Source organism: Cygnus atratus, chromosome 3, assembly GCF_013377495.2.
Source record: "Cygnus atratus isolate AKBS03 ecotype Queensland, Australia chromosome 3, CAtr_DNAZoo_HiC_assembly, whole genome shotgun sequence".
Lineage (NCBI taxonomy): Eukaryota > Metazoa > Chordata > Aves > Anseriformes > Anatidae > Cygnus > Cygnus atratus.
This window is the reverse complement of record NC_066364.1, coordinates 62,460,439-62,486,598: the sequence shown is the minus strand read 5'-3', so window position 1 is coordinate 62,486,598 and position 26,160 is coordinate 62,460,439. Positions and strand designations below refer to the sequence as shown.

Below are 26,160 nucleotides of genomic sequence, written 5' to 3'. Positions count from 1 at the left end.
ATTGTCATCCTCATTCACTGGATGATTCTTTTGTGCTGTAGATTATTCGTTTGAATTTCAGTTGTTGTAGACAGTTCCTCATTCTTTTTCCACCCCTTGTATTGAGCCTGCATTTTAAAGATGTGATTGTGTAGAAAAACAAGAATTCTGATGTTTAGGTGTAGAACCAGATAGACTGTTGTTTGCTTTCCTTAAAAACAGTGCTGCAAGCTCATCTTGATTCTGATGTAAAATGTTGCTGAGAAATCAGGTAATTTGCAGCTACATTATTTCACTAGGACTTGAGGCAGGACTATGCCATTTCACTTGTGATCCAAGAAAAATAAGAACCCAGGTCTCTCTGCTTGTGTTTCATAGTCTGTGAAATACTGTTTGAGAGTAGTGGTGGGCTTGTCAACTGAAAGCATGGAGCCTCAAGTATGAAAATATTTCTAATGGGTCTAATAATAGCACTGTCCTTAATCGGACAAAGATTGAAGCATAATTTCTGTTTAAAGAAAGATGTGTTCAAAGAAATATTATGACCTGTGCATAGTAAACACATTCCAGTGCATCATCATATTCCCACCATGAAGAAAATGGAATAGTACTCTGTATCAAATCAGGTGTACAATAAATTAATAGATAATGCCTCAATTGTCATTAATTGTCCTTGTATCAGAAGTGTCAAGCAGCACTTAGAGCTGTATTTCTTAATTTCTTGAGGAAGAAAACTGGTTCCTGTCTCAATAGAACAAAAGAATTTGGATTTTACGGTTTTTGCCACCTAGTTTTCAAGTAGTTCAGTTATGATAGTTAGTGATCCTTCATAAGGAGCTGGAATCTGAGGCACTGTCATGACTAGTTCAGTGAGTTTACACAAGTGATCTGAAATCATAAGCTAAGGTTTGTTACCATCTTTGTTCAAGACTTTTTGTTAAGGTGGGCCCTAAAAGACACATTTACTTTAACATCAGGAACAAAGTTTGATGACAGACACTCATCACCTGTGGGAAGTGAAGTTTATGGTTAGTTTAGGTCTCATCCTTAAATGTTAGTCAGTTCTATTAAAACCTGAGCCTATCAAGTCTTTCAGGCATCTGATTTACATTTGTTAAGGTAAAGCTGTTCAAAATTGCGTTAATGTTCCCAAGCAAAAATGACTGATTTCTAAACTCCCCCAGCCTTTTCACGTTTTATTGCTGAGCATGGTGCTATGTGGTGTGGAATATCTCTTTGGTTAGTCCGGGTCATTGCCTGGTTGTATCCCCTCCCAGCCTCTTGCGCATTCCCCAGTCTATTCACTGAGGGGGGGCAGAGAGAAACAGAAGATTTTGATGCTCTGCAAACACTGTTCAGTCATAGCTGAAACACTGATTCACTATTGTTCTGGTCACAAATTTAAAACATAGAACCATATTAGCTGCTATAATTCCACCCCAGCCAAACCCACTACATGCAGAAACAGAATTGAATGTGAGGTAGGACCCTCCTGCTTCTAGAATTACAGAAGAGGAAAAAATTCTGTGAACTTCAGCTCATTTTGCATTCCAGCTTCACCAGCTAGAAGGATGCTGACTCTGAGAAACATGGAGAAAGCACCTCTTCTGCATGCCCAAATTCAAATGGCATGTCATGGGACTAGAATTTATTTTTTAAGTTTGATCATCTTGTAGTTTGGACTGGAAACAGAGTTGAGCATTTATGTTGGTAATATCCAAATAATGATTTTAAACTAGTTAAAAAAAAGTCTTCTGTTCAGTCATAGGGTCTCTGCTAGCTTTCTTTGGCATTACCTGAGAGTTTTATTTCAATGTTTGAATATGTATGAGAATTTGCAGCCCCAAGCCATTCTCATTTGTTTCCCTTGTTGGGAGTGATTTTGCTACAGCTAGTGAAATCAGCCATCAGGAAACTTCGTGGACAGAAGTGGAGGATGTCTATTGCTTGAGTTTACTGAGCTTGCAGGGCAGTATATGGTCCTTTGTCTCCTACTTAATACTTGAGTAATTACTGATACTTGGCCTTGTTACAGGTGTGGTTATTCAGGGAGGGAGGAGCTCTACAGCATTTCATTATTGTACTCACCTGGTTGTTTCTTCACAAATAAGTGGTAAGGAGGGCTAATTTGCAAAACTACTTGAAAAATTAGTTCTCAAAAGAAAATCCACCTTGACATATCTTATTGAAAAGTATAAGTTACTTCTTATCCAGATAAACTACAAACATAAGAAACAGCCTAAAGTGAAGGGGTAACTTTTCTCCCACAGGAAATTAGATTACTTTCCAGAAGTTAACTATGTGTGTTGGTATTCAAGCTATAGGAGAAGAATATAGAGCAGCCACAGGAATTCAAGCTAGGTCTTCATAGTAAACATTGCATTAAGACCTCTCTAGCTTGTCCTAATCTGATATCTGATAATCAGTGTTAGGCATACACTCTATTCACAGTGCTTTTGATGGCGTTCTCTGATAGAAGCGCACAGTTTTGAAGTTTTATTTCTTCATTTGCTTTACAGATCATAAGTACTGACTGTTCTGAGTCTTCCCTATGACTCAGTTTTCTTCCACCTTCTCTTCTACCAGTGTTCCCAGTCTGGATTTGTAGTTTGAGAAGAAACTGGAGTGTGATTTTTTTTTTTTTCTAATTCAAGTGTGAAATAGATGTAGTTTTTGATGATTGAGATCTACTGGCTGGTGGTATTTCATGAATGTGTGTCTAGGTGTCCACAGTTACTGGCAGTCTTTTTTTAATGCTCTAAAAGACATAGGATGTCTGTCCCCTAAAAAATCAGTGTAGCCAGAACAGCAGAACAAGAGTGTCCTTGGAAGATTTGAACAGGGGAGAAGGGAATGATGTGTGTGAAGTACTTGGAAGTTCAGACAATTTGGTGCTACTGGTGTCCCTGTTTCTATGACAGTACTGCTTTGGAAAAGGTGTAATGCAAAGAGGGGTACAGATTGAATAGTACTAAAACTGTTGGAAGAAATAAAGGTAGGAAGAAACAAGCTTAGTGGTACTAATGTCAGTTGCTGCAGGGCAGAGAAAGGGAAAAGCCGTTTCATCAAAAGTAAACTCTGAGCATGGCATTTTCATTGGAGAGATGGGAAGGATTTGCCTGAATCTAGTCTGTTAGCCCTGTGCTGAGAGAGAGCAGGTGGATAGAAACTGAGCTTTACTGCATGCTTCTTTCTGAAGCTTTAGAGTTAGGCTAGCTACTGAAGAACACTGAAGGCAAAAAGAATGCTCAAACACATTGCCTTTATTCTCAGGTATTTGGGCTAGTCACTAGAAACTCCAGGTCAAATGGGGAGCTTTCAGAAGTGGAGGCGCATTAGGGGACAAGTTAGTTAATAGTGGTCCTAGTAAAGCCAATTTAAAAAAAGGGGGGGGGGATCTATTTCATTATCTTGTTGAAAATCAGAAATAACATAACCTTTCAGTTTTGTGTATTTGATTTATCTCTTCCAAAAATTATTTTATATCTTTCTCCTCCTAAAAGTCTCAATTTTTCCTCTTTGTAATGTGAGGTTAAATGTATTATATACAATTATGGCTGTTGTACATTGGAGAACAACAAACAAACTGGTTTTAACAAATTTTCTCATTACTTTCTTAGAAAAGGTCCTTTATGGAACTAAAAAGTAATTACATACTGTCAAATATTAATTAGCAACTTTGTATACTAGCAACTTTACTGTTACTCTAGGTGTTAGCCCTAAGTGTGCCTCACTGATTTTCAGATTTCCTTTGCTGCTTACTGCAGATTGTGTACCTGTTAGTGTTTTCAGTCTCCAAGAACCTGAAACTGTTTGTTAGCTTCATAGAATAAATTGCCTATATGAAAATGGATTTCTTCTAGCAATAGTTTGTCAGTTTCTTGAGAATAAGTTTTGGGGTTTTATTGCTTCAATTTGGATCTTAGTGGCAGTTGTGTCATTAACATACTTTTTGTTTGTGGGTTGTGTGGTGTGCTTATAAAAAGTCACAAAAAGTTGGCCTGCCTTTTAAGAGGGAATCTGCTTCTATAGAGGAGACAAATTCCTATTTACGTTCTTCTTGAAATAAAGCATTTCAAGAGAGAGAATTTTCTTGTTCAAGAAGAATAAAATATTCAGTTCCACAACTGCTGTTTAGATTTAAGGAGTTCAACATTTCTTTTAAGAATTGCGGAGTTGAAGGGAGTCCTGGAATTCTTCTAGCCTTTTATATGGTTCATTTTCCCTCTTCTCTGAGTTCCTTGTACGCAGAACAGTAGATGGCCAAATCTTTCAAGGTTTGCTTCATCATTGTTTTAATAATAATTGTTTTAATCATTGTTTTAACAGCAGTATTTCAGAAGTAGCTTATAACAAGGCACTGGGTGAATGACAGTTACTGTGTTCCAGTTACTTAATACACTGCAGATGTCATCAGTATGCCTTTTATAAACCAGACTGTTTTTAAGTAGCTGAGTTAATTTTTTAGAATAATTTCTAAGCTTTATGTGCCGAAAAGTGTGAGATTAAGAGGAATTTCAAAGGCTGTGTTTTTGAAAGACGAACTAAAACCTAAAAAATAAAAGTTTACAATAAGTGGCATGCTGAGATCACTTGCCACTTTTAAACAACTGTCCATACAGGAGCTCATTTCAATTAAGTTAAAACTTTGAGTATTATTCAAGAATTTTTAAGTGTATGAAACCCAATTTAAATTTTACACATGTGCAATAAACTTGTTCCTCACTTCTGTATTTTTAGTACAAATTTAAGTTCACCTAATGTAGAAATCTACAAGAGTTGTCAGGAGATAAACTTTTTCACCTTGGTGTAATTTAGATTTAGTTTTCTTCGCCATTCTTGAAGTGTGTCTTCCTGACAGCTGTCTCAGGCTTTTTTCACTGTTTTCCTTATCTGTAGTTCTTAGACAGTTTTTCAGGGTTGGACAGTTTTTCAGGGTTGTGTTCTGAAATAAGTGTTTCTTCTACTTTCAGGCTCATCTACTTCTAGTGATCCCATATGGTCTGGCCATTCACCACCACCTCACCAAGAAAATTGGGTCAGTTTTGCAGATACCCCACCAACCAGTGCTCTTTTAGCCATGCATCCTGCTTCTGTCCAGGTGTGACACTTTATTGGTATTTAATTTGCTTCATTCAGATTGTTGCAGTCCTTTTTTCATATTTTTCACTGCAGATGTTTACCATGTAGCTGTGCTGTAGTTTGTTCAATGCTATATACCCAACAGATACTTGTTTAAATTGAGTTGACCTCATTTGGAGTGATTTAACTGGAAGTTACTAATCTTAGAAATGTCAGCAGTTATGACTTTGAATTATTTGTGCTTAGCTTCTTTGCAAATGTGCTGTGCTTTTTTTTTTGCTTACATACCTGCAATCATTCCTACCCATACGTATCCATGTGCAAAAATACCCTGTCACTATCCTGTAGATGCAATCTGTTGATAGTTTCTTGTAGTTTTTAAAGTACTGCGAGATTTAACTATGCTTTACTTTTTGAAGGCAAGAAGTTCAGAATTCATAGGAACACTTTAGGTAGATAATACTGAGGAAAAATATTTCATTTCAGGACCAGACAACAGTACGAACTGTAGCATCAGCTACAACAACCAATGAAATTCGTAGGCAATCAAGTAGTTATGATGACCCCTGGAAAATAACTGATGAACAAAGGCAGTATTATGTTAATCAGTTTAAAACCATTCAACCTGATCTAAATGGATTTATACCAGGTAAGTTACTCTTTAAAAAAATATAATTGTGGGTGCAGTAGTTCTGTTACAAAGACTTCATTGGGTACTCTAGGTTTGCATACCATTTCAAAGAAAGTTCTGCATTTTACTGATAACTTCCTGGTAAACTGCAGTGTAATTCAAGAAAGGACTTGAAACCAGTTTGCCTTTTTTGTTTCAATTCTAGAAATAAGTTCTGTTTTTTCCCCAAACCTTTGCCAAGTAGCTTATCTCCTTGACCATAAATCTGCAAATCTTCTAATTATTTAACTTGGTTCAAATATTAAAAATTGTTATTGTAATTTTTCAGGATCTGCAGCTAAAGAATTTTTCACTAAATCAAAACTACCTATTCTTGAACTTTCTCATATTTGGTAAGTGTAATGCATATTGAGATTATTTTGAAAGATCACAGCTACCTGGCAATCATTTACCTGATTTTCTGTTTACTAGAAGGTGTTAAGTAATATTTCACTATTACTCTAGCAAGTTCAGTCTTACATTTATGCAAATATTACTTTAGTGGGCTTCAGTGGATCTAGCCTGACACTACTAAAAAGGCATTTTTTAGCTTGTGAAGAAATTTCAAGCCCTTCAGAGTAAGAAGTACTTTGACATTTTATATTGTTAAAGATGTATTTAAATACAAATAATGAATTTCTTAATCCTATATTTCTTTGAGTCTCAGTACATTTTATTTAAACATACAGATGCAAATATTTTTAAATGCAATTCGTGGTACTTTATAATCAATTCATCTTTGACTTGATGCAGATCTTTTATTGTATTCTAGAATTTATACTGCATCATTGCATTCTATCATTAAATGGCTTACTTTGACAGATTTAGTCTTTCAAACAGTGTAATGATTTATAATTCACTTTTTCCTGTTGAAAAACAAATCATGTTACCTCAGCAGTATCATTTCTAGGCACTTTAAGAAAGTGCTTTAGTATACCAGAAATCTGAGACCAATAATGTTGTGTAGTACTGTCTTAAATGCAGGGAAGCGAGTAAAAACCAACCCAAAATGGAGAGAAATAAGTGGGTTTAAATATATTTAACTTCTGAGAAATGTCACTTGATAAAAGCTCACCTTCTTTGAAGAATAAAGCATGTAGCACTAATATGGAGTGCTTAATAGGGTAAATAAACTACAGGCTGCATTCTTTGATCTTCCAAGTAGCACCACAAAAGTTTGTCATTTGGAAATAAACTTAAGAAATTTTGTTGTGTTTATAGTAAGTTTTCATTTTTAGGGAACTCTCAGATTTTGATAAAGACGGTGCACTGACGTTGGATGAGTTCTGTGCTGCATTTCATCTGGTAGTTGCTAGGAAGAACGGATATGATTTGCCAGAAAAGCTACCTGAAAGTTTAATGCCCAAACTGATTGATTTGGAAGACTCAACGGGTAAGACATGTTTCAGCACTGATTTTAGTATTTGCAATTGATGTCATAGTTAAGGTTATATTATATCAGCAGACACCTGTAGGTTTGTTGAGTGAGTGAGCATTTTGCTATACTTGGTGAAAAGTGAATCATTGTGCAATTTTTGGAAATCTTAATCAGTGCTCAGAAGTAATCCAAGCACATATATATTTCTCTACATGGAGATGTTATTTAAGAATAGTATACATATGGTCTCATTTGGAAATGCAGCCTGTGTTCTTTATAGGTGGTTTAAGGAAAACGAGATTATCACAGTATGGCTTTATTCATGGTCACCATTGTATTCCAAATTCCCAATCCAAATGTACTTCAAACTTGGTTTCAAATAAATATACTTCGCCCAAATTTCTGAAAATAGGGCATGAGTTTTCTAAGTCTTGAAGATACTTTAAAAATATTCTGAGATTCAATGCTAGGGGTAGGACAGTTAGGTAGTTTAAAAGTACAGGATCAAATAGCACAGATATTTTAATTCTACTCTTGACTAAACACCAGAATTTATCCTCCATTGCCCTCACAACTAGTTTTTCTGTGCATAGTCCTTTAAATTTGGTTGCTCCCAGATAAACCATTGGATGTATGAGTTCAGCTTGTTAATATTTGCCTAAAACACTTGGAAAGCAAAGTGGAAGCATCACTGAAAAGCAAACTACTATCCCATGTAAATGTGCTATTTAAAAACAGGCTGGTTTTGGCAATCTTTCATTTTTATTTTAAAACAGATAAATGAAGCTGAATATTTATAATCTGCTTCATAAATACTATACTTGCATTGAATACTGAATCTTTGTAGAACTTGAAATAATTTGTGTCAAAATGAACTTCAGATGATTCCTCAAAATTCCATTCTTACCATTCTTGATGGTGAGGCTTTGAGTATAGGTAATAGGTAATAAAACTTGTAGCCTTTTTACTTTACTGTTGCTTATGATCTTGTATTCAGAGGAAAGGTGTTTTTAGGTACCATTCACTACTGATGACTTCTATATTTGTGTTGCTTTTTAAAAAAGTGAAATGTATTGGATAGGAAAAAAACACCTTAAGCAGTCTTTGCTTTGGAAAGTCAGGTTATACTGTAGGTATTGTACAGGTATCACGGTTTTCTAGAGCTTTCTTTTTACTAAATATTTCAAAAGGGGGTCCCTTCCTATTGTGTTTGTCAGATTTCAGAGATTTTTAACCTGGCAATTATTGATGAGTTCTTAAACTAGATGCAGTGGCTCTTGCTATCTATGCTTTAATAATTAAACTGTGTTTTGTGGGGGTAGCTCAGCTTCTCAGCCTCTCAGCTGCAGTCAGCAGCAAATGCAGTGTTCTCAGTATGAGTAAGCACGTTACTATGGAGAAGACTTTTGTAAGAAAAATCTACAATTAATTGGGTGAAGGTCTAGCAAATGTCTAAAAGCTAACCAATCTATTTTTGTGTCAAGGTGATTGCCAAGCAACATCTTGATAGGATATGGAATAACGAAAAAATAGTTACAAAAATACCTACATATATACCTATATATTACCTACTTTAATTGGCATAGCCAGTTTTGAGAGTTTTGTCATATAACTGAAGTTGTCTGGAAACTTTATATATTGGACATAAACCAAGAAGTTGTGTATGTTATTTTACAGGCAGCTTTGTTAAAACTTTTACTTATTTTTATGAAGTACAAAGTAGTCTTTAAATTTGAGGAAAAACTTCCTTTTAGAAGGAGTAAAAATGTTTTTCCTCTCTTATATTAAAGGGAAGTTATCTTATTCTGGTGAATATTGAAAGGTTACTATGCTGTGTAAGCTATGCTAAAAATAAATAAAATCCAACTGATACTTGATTCTGCTGATGTTTTTAATGGCAACAACGAAAAGACTTGCAAACTTGTTAAGTTTTATACAGTTAAATGTATTTCTTCTATATTTGGGCCACCAGTGTTGGAAATAGCTTATCTTTTCTAGCACTTGACATGGATTTATCACCAGAACTTGTAGGTTAAATATTTTAGGAGAAGTTACTGACTTAGCTTAAACTTCACTTGTAGTTGCAGCAGTTCAAATCTATATTTCTATAATCTATTAATTTATAATTAAAATTTACTAATATATCTAAGTGTAGGTTACTGTGTATATTAAGATGTGTTCACCCTGAGGACTATAAATTAAGCTTATTACAATCAACCAGTTAAATTTCTTAATATTTTTCCCATAAAAAGCTGTATTTCAATAAAAGCTCACTTCCACAGCCGCCTTAGAAATAGGAACTGTAAAGTATGGTACTGAAATAGCTTTTTGACTGCATTTTTTCATGGGATAACAACTTTCTCAAAGAAAGAAATCGTGTTAGTGATCCTGTTCTGCTGACTGAAGCAACAATACCATACTTTCGGACAGTTCAAGATAGTGAGTTACTTGATTTTTCTCTTTACTTTCTTTTATATCAGTTTTAAACTTTTTCAATGTGTTAACAGTACCATTATTTACTTTTTTTTTTTTGGTTAGAAACTCTTCCTTCATCTTCCACGCTGGAAGTGTGGAAGCTTCAGCTCTGCACCTGAAACTTGCTGTATCTTTCCATTTTAATTTTGTGTGTTATAGCACTACTCTCCTACAGAATTTTAAAAACAAATTTTAAGGGAGGTGGTGATACCCCACACAATATTCTTATCTCTAAATTGGAGAGACATGAATCTCATGGATGGACCACTCAGTGGGTAAGGAATTGGCTGTATGGTCGCACGCAAAGAGTTGTGGTCGATGGCACAGTGGAGATTGGTAACAAGCGGTGTTCTTCAGAGGTCAGTGCTGGAACTGGCATTGTTTAACGTCTTTGTCAGCAACATGGACAGTAGGAATGAGTGCACCTCAGCAGGTTTGCCAGTGACACCAAGCTGTGTGGTGTGGTCAACATGCTGGAGGGAAGGGATGCCAACTACTGGGCCCTGGACATGCTTGAGAAGTGGGCCTGCGTGAACCTCAGGAGTTTCAACAAAGCCAAGCACAATGTCCTGCACCTGGGTTGGGACAATACCAGGCACAAACAAAGGGTGGGCAGAGAATGGATTGAGAGCAGCCCTGAGGAGAAGGACTTGAGGGTGTTGGTTGATGAGAAGCTCCACATAGGCTGGCGATGTGCACTTGCAGCCCAGAAAACCAACCATACCCTGGGCTGTATCAAAAGGAGCATGGCCAGCAGGGTGAGGGAGGTGACTCTCCCCCTCTTCTGCTCTTGTGAGGCACCAGCTGGAGTGTGTGTTCAGCTCTGGGGCCCCCAGCACAAGAAGGGCATGGAAGTATTAGAACAAGTCCAGAGGAGAGCCACAAAGACGATCAGGGGGCTGGAGCACCTCTCCGATGAAGACGGGCTGAGGAAGTTGGGGTTGTTCAGCCTGGAGAAGAGAAGGCTCTGGAGAGACCGTAAAAGCAGCCTTTCAATACTTAAAGGGGGCCTATAGAAAAGCTGGGGAGGGGCTCTTCGTCAGAGAGTGTAGTTATAGGACAAGGAGAAATGGCTTTAAACTAAAAAAAGGGTAGGTTTAGATTACATATAAAGAAGAAATTATTTACTCAGAGGGTGATGAAGCACTGGAACAGGTTGCCCAGAAAAGCTGTGGATGCCCCATCCCTGGAAGTGTTGAAGACCAGGTTGGATGGGGCTTTGAGTAACCTGGTCTAGTGGGTGGCATCCCTGCCCATGGCAGGGGGGTTGGAATTAGATGGTCTTTAAATTCCTTACCAACCCAAATCATTGTAAGATTCTGTGATCTTTATGCTGACTAGGGAGAGAAATGAGGTGTGTTAAGTTCTTAGAATACTGTGGCAATTCTGCAATGCATTTGAAAGATTTTAGTATTTTGAATTGGATCATACACTTAACTATCTGGATTGCATTGGCTTCACTTAAGATATAACATTGTGGTGTGGTATCTGTAGATAGGTAATGTCAGCTTTTCAGAATGAGTCAGATGTGTCAGCGTAAAAACTACCTGTAGAAGAAAACTGCAGTGAAGAGAGGATGAAGTCAGAAAATTGTGCAGATACTTCTCTCCAAGTCATTAAACATTTATTTTAAGAATTGAGTACTGTTGATAGCATCTGTCTCGATGGAATTTATGATCTGCAGCTGAAATGAACACTAGTCTAATATTTATTGTGAAAATTAATATCGATATTTTCCTTTAAACTCAGTTTTATATCTGTTTATAAAAGCTAACAATCCTTTACAAAACTCAGAGCAGGTTTTGCTTGTCTGTAAATTTATTTTTTGTTTAGGCTGTTGCAACAATGACACTTCTTTTTAAGGAAAATAAACGAAATTTAGTTCTTCTGTAGCTGGTATTTTGTCACTCAGATGCCTTCCTCAATAACAGAAAACAGACTGAGTTTTTGCAAGAATACTTAATTTCTACAGGGTGCTTTTAAGGCTAAAAGTGTATTATGTATCATAATTATATCATTCCTAACTAGAAACATTTGTCTTTTATTTAAAAGTACAGTTTTTAACAAAGTACAGCATATGAATTAATTTGATGCTTCTCAATCATTTTTAATGGAGAATCTGTCATGCTTTGTGTCGCATTAGCTGTACTCAAATTTTTCCAAATTTTTTTGTTTTATTTTTTCATGTAGGTATCTGTAAATTCCTTGAATTACAGGTAGCCACGTAGCCTATCCACAGCAGTTTTCAGCCTTTATTTTTTAACCTTGCATTTAAGATTATGTTGTGGTTTAGCCCGGCTGGCAGCCAAACACCACACAGCCGTTCGCTCACCCTCCCCTCTCCCTCTCCGGGATGGGGGAGAGAAATGGGAAAGTGAAGCCTGTGAGTTGAGATAAAGACAGTTTATTAAGACAGGAAAAATAATAACAATAATAATAATAATAGTATTAATAGTAATAATGTGTACGAAATAAGTGATGCACAATGCAATTGCTCACCACCCGTTGACCGATGCCCAGCCTATCCCCGAGCAGCCGGCCCCCCCCTCCACCCCGGCTAGCCACCCCTATATATTGTTCAGCATGACGTCAGATGGTATGGAATACCCCTTTGGCCAGTTTGGGTCAGCTGTCCTGGGTCTGTCCCCTCCCAGCTCCTGCTGCATCCCTAGCCTGCTCGCTAGCAGGACAGAGCGAGAAGCTGAAAAGTCCTTGGCTTGGTGTAAGCACTGCTCTACAACAATTAAAACATCAGCATGTTATCAGCGCTCTTCTCATCCTAATCCAAAACATAGCACTCTGCCAGCTACTAGGAGGAAAATTAACTCTGTCCTACCTGAAACCAGGACAGATTAGTAGTAGAAATATGTATTTCTAAAACATTACTACTGGTATATGTCGAATTTAGTATATTAATGTTGTGTGCAGTGACCACAATGTCATCTTGACTACTTGCAGACATCATGCTGCCTCTGAAGGTCTTGATAGCTTGATATAATGTTTGTTGTCAGTTTTTTTCTAAAGGAGATATTAGATGCAGCTTGTATCTTGAATAATTTAAGGCATTTTATCCGGAAGGGCAGTCGTACAGGATGTTAGGTACTGGGCATAGTTTGGGAAACAAGTCTCAACCTCACACCTGGCTGTTTACTGAAAGTATACAAGACCTTTGAAGTTTTGACAAGTTACTGGTTTTTCTGTTTTCTTTTTGTTAAAAGACTGAGGTGTTACTGACATTATCGGCTCAAGATGGGACAATTTATTTCTTTCTGGAGGTGTTTTGGATATTGTTATTAGTCTGTGCCTCCTGCTGTCCCCAGCAGCACTTTAGAAGTATCGGCTGCTATTGGTTTTTCAAGGTGCAGTTGGCCACCATTCATTCAAGTGTTCCCAGTTTGAATTTACTCTGAGCACCAATTTTACATATCTCCACCCCTCCAAACCATGCAACACCACCTGGTGTTGGATTTTTTATGAGTTTCTTCACAATGAAAGACAGCAGACACAATGCAGAGTTACAGCAGAAGAGTAGGCTGCAGAGTTTAGTTGTCAAGCCTGAAACCAATCCTTTTGAAATTTTTTATAGATTTTAATTTCTGGTACAGTGTGTCACATGTTCTTGTGGTAGTCATCTTCGATATATCTTTCAAGCAGTCCTCTGAAGTGGTAATTTAATTAAATAGTCTTCTACAGTATTTGACCTTGTTCAGAGTTTTAATTCTTTGGTCTATAGACGTTGTTAGTTTGTATAGCTACTTATCAGTCACTTTTTCCACCTATTCTTGCTACATTATACATTTGTAAACTGAACTTCAGTTGTTGGAAGCTTTCAAGGCATTACTTGTAGTCTGTAGCAAATTAGCTGACACTAAGCAGGATTTCATTGTGTCATGCAGTATGTAATCTGCTGTTTACATTTAGGTTACCCAATTCCTCTATAGTTAGAACAAAAGAGTGCTGCATCATGAAAATTGGTACAGCTCTGGAGGAGGAGGCTTTCTGCGAGGGATTCTACCTGCTGAAAGCCCAGGGAAAATTGTAATTACGGGAACAATGTACAGTTGCAATGTGACAGCTGCTAGACTGGTTCAGTTTGCAAGATGAAATGAATGGAAACACGGTTCTTTTAGTAAAGAGGCTTAAAGCTTAAAATCCTCTTTGCAGAGTAGTCTTTTAAGGGAGCGGTTTACTTACCTGTTTTCATTTTTTTTTTGCATCGATACACTGTTTTTGCTTTATCTTATATAAGGGTGTATTTTATTCTATAAGATAACTTGTTAGTGCTGGATTTTAGGTAATAAACACAAGTGTAAAGTTACTTTATCATACTATAAGTAATTATATTTACCTGTACATATAATCAAGATCTGAAAGTGCTATTTAAAACCTGAAGTACAGGGAAGCCAGTAAGATTGGGAATAATGTTCAAAGTCTGATTTTTCAGGAAGATCCTCTAAAGAAGGGTAGCACCTGATAGTACATGTGATTTGATTCTGTTTTGTCTGTTGCTAGGTATTTACTTGGAATAATCTGATCAGGAGGTGTAGGGATGGGTCAGGGAATAATGGCTTTACACTAAAAGAAGGTAGATTTATATTAGATATTCAGAAAAAAAATCTTTACTCAGAGGGTGGTGGGGCACTGGCACAGGTTACCCAGAGAAGCTGTGGATGCCCCATCCCTGGAAGTGTTCAAGGCCAGGCTGGATGGGGCTTTGAGCAACCTGGTCTAGCAGACCATCGAAGGGCGTTGGAACTACATGATATTTAAGGTCCCTTCCAACCCAAACCCTTCTCTTAAAAGTTGAAATAAGGGACACTTAGCATTTGAGATATGAACAACTTTTTTTTTTTTTGAGAACAAACTGAATGCCATTCATGATTTTGGTTTATAGTCATTTCTTTCATTTCAGAAGTTGGGGAACAGACCGGTGAGGTAGGTTATTCCAGCTCTCCAGCAGAAGCACCTCCAAGCAAGTCTCCATCAATGCCATCCCTAAACCAGACCTGGCCAGAATTGAATCAGAGCAGTGAGGTTAGCATTTCTATCTAAGAGTTATTTCATTGCCACCCACCATCAATAGCTAAATTGTATGCATCCGTAATTCAAAAGTGTATTGTTGATCGCAAGTTGTGAATGCATTGACAGAAACTTCAGCAGAACAATGGATACGGAATCAGAAGAAGATTCCACACATTAAATTGTAAAAATGTGTTTTAATTTTTGTCTTATTGTGACATGAGCTAATGTTTAAAATGCTGTCAATAATATTAAGCTTCATATTCATCACTAAATGATCTCGTGTCATACATATTGGAGAGGTTTAATTAATTTTTATTTCTTGGTGTTTCATTATTTTATAACTGAAGGCTTTTATAGCCAAAGCTTTTGCAAAACTTCAAAATAAACTTCAGAATAAATTCCTGGCATATCTGGACATTGATATTTTCTCTGGAGGTAATTTTACCACGGAATATAAAATGCTTCACAAGTAATATAGAGAAATTATAGCTCTGGGATTACATCAAAAGCAAAGTTGGATCTCAAGACAGTCATTGGTAAATTTCTTTAAATTTTAAATTTTTGCTGTTTTGTGCTGCAGGTATTCACTTGATCATTGTTTGCTGTCTGTATTTACTGTATAAGATTGCTTATATAGTAGGTTGTATTTTGTCAGCATTTGGAGCTGAGGTTACAAAAAAGTATTTCTTCACAAATGGCCATTGTTTATAAAGTCCTTAAGAGTTTAACTCCTAGAGTTTCTTATTGATTTTTATTTTAACATATTTAGCCTGTGATTTAATCGGAATAAACCAGTGTTTTATTCTGAGAGAGATTTCAGAGGCTCAAATGATTTCCTGATGGCAACCTTACTACAAAGATGGTATAGGCTTATTTTTTCATTATAAGAGAAAGTATTGAAATTACTTTAATAATGAGACTCTCAAGAAGATTCTAAAACTTCTTAACATCTAAGATAGTTCTATCAGTAGTTGAGTATTATCTTGCCTCTTACTGAAAGAGCTTTTTGTGGCTCCTCTCTTAGTTAGACTTCAAGTGACTAGAAGATTCTTGGTAAGATTTTTAGACAGACCAAAGCAGAGTCAGTATGAAATGGAAAATAAATGATTTTTTTTTTAGGATTAAAGGTTAAGAGCAGAGGAAATTTCCTTCATCTCTAGGGGGAAGAGAGCTGATAAGAGTCTGCCCTTCCTTTCAAGGGCAAGTGCAAACCTCACAGTGGTATCCTTAAATAAAAAACGTGTAAAATAGTGAATCTGAGTTCTGTTTGACAGAGTGGCTTTTAAATTGCTGGTAGAAAGTATGTTTTAGTAGGGAGGCAAGCAGATACTCGGTTATTGCTAAAAAGTTGTAAATGCTTTGCAAATGTATTAAAATTTGCATTGGTATATTTCCACATGCTTATGATAAAGATTTATTAAGTTAACTTGGTAAGCTGCATTGTAGTTGAACAAATTCTTTCAGTGTCCAATGCAACTCAAATCAACTGCATATAGGGTAATTACACTGGTGGAACAAAGTTAATGATAACTTGCTATCAGCCAAAATATTCTTTTACAAAACTGACTTTATACATCAAGCAAGAGACTGTGATACTTTCTTCTGAAAATCAAATCAGACTTTAAGAGCTTTGGAAAAGTTCTCTGACTAAATATACTACCAAACATTAACTATACTAAAATAAGAGTTAAACATTTATTAAGTGTTGAGTTTTTGATCTAACATAATGGAACTTCTGATTCTTCAGCTGTACGCTGTGCATGCTTGCTCCTAAGCATTTTCTTTCCAGCTTGAGTTAGGTCAAAGTCCTCAAGGTTTTAGTGCTGTGAAAAAATTTCTGGTATTACTGCAGGCACCAGTCTAACTGTTGACTCTTGTAGTTGTCATCAACAAATGAGTTGTTTGAAAAAGCTATGCAGCTTTGGATCAACTGCCATTCCAGACAGTTTGCATCCCAGTTACTTTAAAAAACATTGGTTACTCTTTTATTTTTTTCTAGCTCGCAGTTGAATTTTAGACTCTAGTTGCTAGGTTCAGTTAGTGTAAGCTCACAAAGTATATGGACCAAGCTGTCACCTTCAAACTTCAAAATAAAGGAACACCGTAAAAATCTACCTGGTTACTCCATTTTACATTCTCATCCCTATTCACATTCTCATCTCTACAATCCACTGACCACTTTTCTCATTTCAGACATCTTTTCCATCCAGATTCAATGTTGAGCATTTAGTTCTGAGAGTTTAAAAAATTGAAAAGCCTATTTTTTGTTGAAAGCAGTCTAGTGTCATATTAGCTTTGACACAGATATGGAGAGTTGCTTTTGAGTTCATGACTGTTTCAGATATTTAGATCTTTTTAGTAGTAATTTAGGTTGTTGAATTATAGCTTTTAGTAAATGTTTTGAAAGTATTTTTAAGACTTTTATGAGTCTTAAAGACAGGTATTTTAGATTCAGCTAGTGGTAGATTTATCCTAGCTAGTTATTTGTATTGTCGGTGCTCTTAAATCTCTCGGTTAAATGCAGTCCAGTAGATGTGTAATGTATGTAACTTCTTATTAACCAGGGAGTTAACAGTAACTAGCTTCTGGTACTATCTCAAGATGAAGTATGAATAGCATGTTCCCTGGTTTAGTCAGAAGGTGTTGATATTCATTTATGTGTGCCCAGCTATGGACCCTGAGGACAGGTAATAAATGCCCTGCGGTATGTTTTTGGAGGACTGGAGTAAGATGTAAATTCAGCACCCATCTCTTAAATATATTATATACACTATATATACATTAAATATATTATATACACTATATACATTATATATATATAAATATATATATATATATTATAAATATATATATATTATATATATATATATATATATATATACACACGTTTATTTTAGGTATAACATATATGCTGTATGCCTTTATGAAAGTGTTGAAAAATTGAGAAGCGAGATTTCTGTAATTAAATAGTCTATTTGCCAGTGTAGCCAGTAATGTTGAAGCCACTAGCCAAGTAAAGTTTAAAGGGTAGTGGTAGTTTTAAAATAAAAATTAACTGCATTTCATGAAAATGAGCAGCCGTGTAAAGGCAAGAGGCCAAATCAGGGAAAAGGCTGGCAGAATTTGGCTGTTAAATTTTTCACTTAGTAAAAATTGACTAAACACATTTGTGTAGCTCCATACTACTTGCAGTGGTGCTTCTTCATGGAGGGGTGGAGTGCCACTGAGATAAGTTGATTCCTACAAGAGGTGAGATGGAGCATTTAGGAAGGGAAAGCTTACATCCTCCCTAAAAAGGTGTAGTTTTGTATTTAAAAAGAACAAAACTGAATGACATCTCATGGTCTTTGCCTTTGTTGGCAAGTCTGGAATGAGAAGTAAGGCCCTGTCTCTGCAAGGCACCACACATGAAGGCTCTTATAAACTGTGTTTTTTTTCCAGATTTCATTTAATTAATTTCAGCTGACTGAAAACAGCTCTTTAGGAATTTCCTTAAAGACCTATTTCTGAAATACTGTTTTGGACTGGTTTTATATACAGGCTATTAATTTCGTATAGCTTCATGTAGAGGAGTGCATGAGGTTGGGTTGACTAACACCATATACCATGTCCTGTGTAGTCTGGAAACATTTGCGTTGATTTGTCTCTAGAGCTGGGACAAGAGTATTAATTTATTTTCATGACTATACTAACATTTTTATCTTTCTGAGTGCTAAAAATCTTGTTTGAAGATAGGGTAATATGGTATTTTACCAAGATATAACAAGTTCAGCATTCCTATTGTGATTTGTCATCTAGTTTTCTGGATCACATTAATTTCATGTACTTTGGTACTTCATTGATCCAGTCGTGGCTGTATTTTGACTTCCTAAGCATGAGGACTCTTGACAACTATGTATTGATAAAGCATGCCTATATCTTGTAAAACTGTTCAGAGATTGACTTATTTGCTTTTAATTTAACAATCAACAGTATGTTTGAATTTAATTCTTTGCCTTGACAATGATTTAGATTTGTAAAAATACTCTTACAGAATAGAATCACTTCTCAGGGGTTGCACTGGCAAGCTGAACTGGTGTGATTGGAGTACTCTGCTCAGCATTCATTTATCTGAGACTTTGTAAGAAAATCAGTGCTTACTAAATACATTTGACACTGGGCAACTACAAAGCTGAGGAACCTTTCTGTAGATTTTATAATTACAAACAGGTGGCACTGATTGACTCTCTACAGTATTTGATTGGCTAAGTTTTTTAACTTGTGACTTTCACTGGCAAACTCTGACGTTATTTCCGAGGTGACTGTGCACCTGTATCTTCATTACGAAATGTAAAAAGATTAATATCTGACAATAAACTTGGTTGCACAACAATATCAGACAGAAATAGAAAGATTTTTTTATGTATTAGTGTGGTTTCTAAGTCAAGTACTGCCCAGTGCAAATACAGTACTTCCCAGTGCAACATCCAAACTACTATGCTAAGTCCTCCTCAGTGATCTTTTACTCCCATCTTTCTCATCATGCTGACTTCTCTCCTCTGTCTGTTCAGCAGTGGGAGACATTTAGCGAACGCTCTTCAAGCTCACAAACTCTGACCCAATTTGATTCTAACATTGCACCAGCTGATCCTGTAAGTCAATCACTTAGCTTGCTTGTTTGAAATTAATTTTATTAACACTGAATTTCCATTCATTGTATATAGCTGTTATGCATGATTCCATGAACTGCTTTTTTGGGAATGGTGGCAGGCTTATTAATTTTTTTTGCTGATTTTAGGAATAGAAATTTTCTGGCACTGCTCACGTTTAATATCTGAGTGCAGTGAATGCTAATTTTCTTGATACAGATGCAATACAAGACTGCTGTCAAAACCTGTAGTAGACAAAGCATTTAAACAATATGTTTTGAAAATGAGTTAACTCAAGGGTCACTCCCCATGATAAATTAGTCCCTTTTTCAGATTCTGTCTTCAGTATTTTTTGAAGCTGCAGATCTTTATTTGCACAAAATCTTAGGAGCTGATAATGCCGACTTAACTGAAAAAGCTATCAGGCTTTAATGGAAGTGGTATTTCATACTGCTCATGTTTTCAGTGACTTGGTTATTAATTGGGCTTTTAGTATTTCTCCAGCAAAACCTGTGCTGTTTTAATGTTTTACTTAGCGAGGAGTGCTCTGAATGATGATGTACTTAAATATCTTGTCCAGCTTTGGAGCCAGAAATCTACTACATTGTTTCATGTTCTCCTGGTTTTCAACTTCAAGACATGTAACACTGAAGTGATTCTGTAGCACATTAAAATTACTTGAGAATTTAGCTGCTACTTTTCCTCCTGCTTTTCTTACATATTCAATTAGCCCTATGATACTGTCCATTGTCATTTGATTATACAGCGAAATATAATAGGTGCACATAATATGCATTTAACTGCTTCTAATATTAAACACGCCCCTTCTGAAAAGATAATATTTACAAAAATTACATCTATATGCAAGTATAGTACATATTCACAAATATATACTTAGTATGAGTACTCCAGTCTGAGATATCACTGATATTTATGTGCAAATAGCATTTCTAAATGCTGGAAGCTAGAATTCAAACTGCACTGTCTCCAGTGTCCAGAATTGCCTGGAATACTTAAATTAAAATGTCACTTAGTTAAAAAGCAGCCCCTTTTCATCTCCAAGATAGACTTTTTAGGGTTAAATGTACTATATTTTTGAAGTTGTTTTTGAAATCACTTTATGGTTGTTTCTCTTCGTATATAATTACTTAACAATGTAGAGCTATCACTGTCTTGTTTCCACAACAAGGTAGTAGTATATTCCTGCACATAATTATTAAATGACAGAAATCTGAAGTCTGAAATTTTCCCATGTGTGGTTAACTTTAAAAGTAGAATTGTGATGTGTGGAAAACTCATATATGGCCATATACTTGTGTGTGTATATACATGTGTACATAAATATAAATTCAATAGAAATTTATACTGGTTAAATGCCTTTGTACTCAATTCTTGTAGTTGAGAAGATTTTTAAAGAACAGCAAGCATCTTTGATGCGTGGTAACTTTGTCTTCTTACAGTAAGCAGAAATGACAGCAAATTTTCACTAACAGCATTCAGGCTTCTTATTTTAACAGTTTCAACAGTGATGCAGTGATTTGTTTTTTCAACTACCGTTGCTCTCCCAAGGGAGAGAATTCGCTTTCTTGAGTATTTGTTAATAACGATCTAAAGAGTGAGTTCATAGACCAGTTATTTTTTCTTACAACTGGAAAAGCAGTTTAGTTGGAGGAAAAAGATGAATGGAAAACGTTTTTAAAAGCACATTCATCTCCTGGTATATTAACATAATGTCCCTATTTTAAGTGAAAGTTGGTAGCATGTTAAGTTGTTTTCTGTAAAGTTAGATTATTAATCTGTATTAATACTTTATGTATAAATCCATTTAATTGAGGCAAATTATTTTTGTAGTAGCTGCACATTAGAGCAGAGGGCTGAAGTAACTACAGCAAGTGATTTTTGCATGATAATCCCATTATGGGGGAGAAAAATGCAGTATATCTTAATGTATTCCTAAAAGCCTCATGTGACGAATGTTTGAGCTATATCTAAAAATGTGGTCTTAAAAGTTTATATTTGTGTTAAGAGTAGTGCAAATCAGTTTAAACAGTTCTAGAAATGAATAATGTAAATGTACTATTCTTGGTGAAAGTGATCTACTTGACCAGTCAAAATCGGATTAAGCGTCTGATACCACAGCAGTTTTGAAACGATGTTTTTTCTAGGGACAGAATATAACCTAGTTTGTTCTTGTGCTGTCATCGTTCCCTCCATTTGCATATTCTGAACAGAGGTGACAGTAAAAATCTCACATGAGTATGGCTGTGTTTCAAGTTACTTGTGGACAAAACAAAATTTGAGATATTTAAAGCTATCTACACTTAGTTTAGTATCCTATCCAAGTGGAAAGGGCTGTCTATAAATTACATTAAAATGGAGTCACTTGTCTGAATAGCAAAGAAGATGCCTAAGTGTAAGGTCAACATCTATCTAAAGATACATTCTGTAGGGTTTATTATACTAAAATTCCAAATATTTTTACCACTTTAAAGAAGACTGAAACTATTTGTCTTAAAATACTACAAAGTACCTATTTTATTGGGAATTAGTCATACCATTTTAAAGGGGAAGTAATTTTCTGAGGCATCATAAGTAAAGCTTAGGAGTAGGGTTTTAAAGGTTTTTTTTGAAGATGCACTTGATGTAACAGACTTCAGTATGCCAAAAGTTATGGAAACCTGTCAAAATTGGGGTCCTATTTACAATAGTCATGGTTATCTAGCAAAACATTTTGAATGTGCTGTAAGTAGAATGTTAGGTTACACTTTATAAATGGTTAGAGGAACTTCAGCTCATACAGCTTTGGTTTTATAGGTATGTTAAATTCCCTAGAACTGTGTAAAATTAGACTTTGGGATTTTTGTTTAGAAATGACATCTCACATGGTGTCAGACACTCTTAAGGGCACAATGTAAAACTAGGTTAACACCACTTACTCTGTCTCCTCCACAGGATACTGCAATTGTGCACCCAGTTCCCATAAGAATGACTCCAAGCAAAATCCACATGCAGGAAATGGAGCTTAAAAGAACTGGAAGTGGTATGATGTTTTCCCTTGTTAACCAGGAAAGTGTTGTACACTTAGTGTTGGGTTTGCTTCCTTAAATATCCTGACTTATTTTTTTCTACTTGAAAATATCTTGAGTTGTAACCAGTATAACAATTGATGAGATTTCTGAGTTAGGAGTTTGAGTATTGTTCAGGTAGATGCAGAGTTTGAATTAGCCATTTGCTACAGTGAGGATTTCACCATCTGTAGAAGATTATTGCTTGGAGTAATAAAGAAGCATTATGGTATATGTTTGATTTGGGCCTCAATGAGAATGTATAGGTTTCCTTATTAAATTCTGGAGGTGGCTGTGAAGATGGGGGAACGTAGCCTGCTTTGGTAAATCCTGTATTTAACAGGAAATGAAACTGAATTTTGGAGAGACAACTTATACTGCTGTGGTCAGAAATACTGCTTATTCTTTTGAAACCTAATAGCATTCAAAAGTATCTGTAGGCCTATTTTATACTCTGGTCAAGAATAAACAAGGTTGTTTGATAATTTTCCCTGAACAGTGGAGTCTGCAGTCTTATAGATGTGTACTAATATGTCAGCATTTCCTAAAGTAACGTACAGCATTCAGCATATGAGAATAGAGAACTATTCTCAACATGCTTTTAACATTTCCTTAGCCTTGTAAATAAATGAAGATTCACAACTCTCAATCCTGAGAAATGCACACAAAGTGTAAATTTCAAACTTAACGCTTTTGATGTCTCAATTATTTTAAAGTACAACAGTTTTAGTCTTCCTTATAGCACTTCAGATAAGGGCAGAGAAAGCTACTGTGAAGCTTTAACCTCATAAGTAAAAGCTAGTTTGATTATATCTGTTTATTTAGACTGATTTTTTTTTTCTGTCCAGATCATACTAACCCTACTAGCCCACTACTTGTGAAACCACCTGATCTCCCGGAAGAAAACAAAATGAGTTCATCTGTAAAATTTACATCTGGAAATACAGTTAGTAAGTATCAAATACCTTCTGATCTTGTTTTTATGTTAAGCAAAATGTAGAGATATTCAGTGGATGAAATGCTCAAAAATGAGATAAACGTATCCTGAGAATAGAGACATTTCTGATATGATGTATTAGAAATAGTATTAAGAAGGTTCTATTAATGTCACTGTAGATATTTTCCTGCATCTGTGTTCAAAAATGTTCATTTTTATCAGTTTTGTCATCTTTGTTTTCTATTTTAATTTTAGGATGAGAAATTGAAATGTATGGAAAGTGGAATTGACTAAGTAGCATTTGATTCTGATTTCCTCAGAACCATGTAACTTGATGAGCAAAAACCTCTTGACAATAAAATTTTCAGACAGTTACCTGTTTTAGGTACTAAACAAAATAGACTTTTAGATTTTGTTTATAGGTACAGCTTTTCAAGTGTTTATTTGCTTATAATAGCCTCCTTGATTTTCAGCATCTCCTGTGTCCAAAAAGTTTTGCGTTATTTTGGTTTGATTAGTCAGAGGTCCCAGATTACATGTAGCCTGAATAATGAGTTCTGGAGTCTGTTGTGGAGATTGTTTTCCTGTTCTCTTTTAGCTGGGAACATTTTTCAGTAAAAATAAAGTTTGAAGAACTCATTACTTTAAATCCTTCACTGTGCCATATTAAGGCAGAAGTATTTAGGTTTGTAACATAAATTGCAAAAATGCATCTTCTGAATTGCTCTGTTTTCTTTTTTTCATGAACTGTTCCAATGACATACTTTTCTTCCATGGTAATTTCTTGAGCCTGTATTTTTCTTTCAAAGCACGGTTCCATTTTCAGTAGGAAGCCCTCTCATGCAAAAGAAAGAATAAGCAAATACAGTCTTGTAGTAGAAAAGTTACTACTATATGCAGGATGTAAGTTCCGAGACTCCTTTCATACTCCCTTATGTGAGTATAGTTTAACATTTGTAATTGTACAATTACTTCTGTAATTTTTGTTATACCAGGAAGGATTCTTCCCTGAGGGGAAGACTAAGGTGAAATACAACAAACCTTGTTTCAGTATAACAAAGGCTACTCTGTAGTTTCTCAAATTGAGTTACGGGATGCCCATTCTTTTACTGAAAGAAATGGCTATTGTCAGTATTGTAAGTAATTTGTGTGGTTGTGGTTAACACCATTTGGGTAAGTCCTGAACAAATCTTTTAATATAAGCTACCTCTAGAAACTGAATTTCTGATACTAAAAACAAAACAACAACAACAAAAAATTAAGAATCTAACAAGATTTTGTTTTGCAGATTTGCTGTCTCGATAGTTAAATTTTCAAGGTTCTTTAGAGTCATGCATTAATGCTGTCTGACTACCTTCCGTGCTAAGTCAGTGACAAAGTCTGTAATGTAGTTCCTTCAGTTATTGGGTTGATCTCATTTTTCAGTGTTTGCTTTATTTGCTTATTCTCGATTATCTGTGCCAGAATCCATTTAAGAATGAGTCTCATTTTTATTTTAAACAAGTATTTTTGTGTTTTTTTTTTTATATCACTGTTTTGGAAATGTTTTCTCATAAATGGATATTCTTAAATAAGAATATTTGGTTGCTAGGTTCACATTCTTTTTTTCGCATTGTACAGAAGAGTACAGATATTTCAGTGGTTTATTGATCAAAATTTAAATGCAAGTTAGTTATTTTACTTCACTTATTCTTCTGTTCGTGGATCAAGATTTTAAAGTAGTATTTGAAATTGAGAGCCAATGGAGATTCATGAGCATCAGCTTGGTATTGAGAAATTTCCATTTTGTCTTGATTTTTCATGTATTACATCGAGTAATTCAGCTTAGAAGTGATTAATTTGTAGAGAGTACCTCAAACCTAATCCAGGAAGCAAGGAAAAACTTCTCTATTGCATGATATGAGAAAAGTCATTAGGCATAGACACTGCGCTGTTATTTTTCTTTGCAAATGAAGTGATTTGGAACAAAGGAGAAGAGAATAAAAAAGCTTAGTGATAACTGGAGAAGCTAATTCATCTGATTGCTGGGCACCCACAGTGTTGAAACTGTTGCTATGCAAGTAAAAATAAAAGCAGCAAAAATAATTACTGTTTTCACAGTTTGTTTTCACTTCAAAGCAACATACTACTTCAGCGTGTCATAAAGGACAAGTTTGTGAATGTTATTTTAAAATCCTTTTAAACGATGTAAACAAGATCATGGAATACTGCAGTCGGAAGGGAAAGATAATCTAAATTACCTCCCTTCATAATGAAATACCAGCAAAGCTGGAGACTAACGTGCACTACTAGCATGGGAGGGCAGAAACCACTCCTGAGAAAAATAACATTGGAGAAGTCCCTGTATCATTCCTAATAGGAACTTTACCTGATTACCGTACTGAAGTAACTGGTAATGCTCAAAAGGGGTTCTCTTCTATTTAAGATTGTGTTCAGGTTCATGGGTTAGGACTAGCCAATATATGAAGATTACATTTGCTGAGTGACTAATCCTTTGCATTATGTAACCATTAAAATTGTTTACTCGAAATGGCTTTGAAATCAATTCAGAAATATTCCTTATACTGTCAGTGGAAACCCAGTAGTTTCATACTGAAATGATGTAAAACTTCTTGGTCCAGAAGATCTTGCTCATTCCTCCTCAGAAGTGGGATTGATTACACACATTCTTGTTTCATTAGGTTATATTACATCCTGAATGGCTCCAAAAATGTATACACTAGTAGAGATGTCTGGAGAAAGATCATTTCATTAACTGAGTAGCTGACTTCTGCTTTAAGCTTAATTTTCTCAGTTGATCCTTGGAAACTTAAATACCGTCACATAGCCACAAATTCTGTAGGTTTTTTTTTTTAAGACTGTGTACCTAGGTATTTTTTTTAATTTTCCATAGATCTCATTCAATAGAGACATACCTGTAAACC

General features: G+C 35.5%; 1 protein-coding gene across 9 annotated transcripts in view; it reads left to right on the top strand.

Annotated features, from left to right (window-relative positions):
• REPS1 (RALBP1 associated Eps domain containing 1) overlaps positions 1–26,160 on the top strand; it is a 67,212-nt gene that overhangs the window by 30,752 nt on the left and 10,300 nt on the right. For 3 of the 9 annotated variants that reach the window (XM_050709747.1, XM_050709745.1, XM_050709744.1), the window contains exons 5-12: positions 4,953–5,080; positions 5,548–5,710; positions 6,021–6,084; positions 6,970–7,124; positions 14,479–14,618; positions 19,157–19,237; positions 22,187–22,274; positions 23,148–23,249. In XM_050709747.1, coding sequence (XP_050565704.1) covers positions 4,953–5,080; positions 5,548–5,710; positions 6,021–6,084; positions 6,970–7,124; positions 14,479–14,618; positions 19,157–19,237; positions 22,187–22,274; positions 23,148–23,249 — 921 coding nt within the window. The remainder of the gene's footprint in view (positions 1–4,952; positions 5,081–5,547; positions 5,711–6,020; positions 6,085–6,969; positions 7,125–14,478; positions 14,619–19,156; positions 19,238–22,186; positions 22,275–23,147; positions 23,250–26,160) is intronic. The other 6 variants (XM_035538714.2, XM_035538712.2, XM_035538713.2 and 3 more) reach the window with 5 other exon arrangements.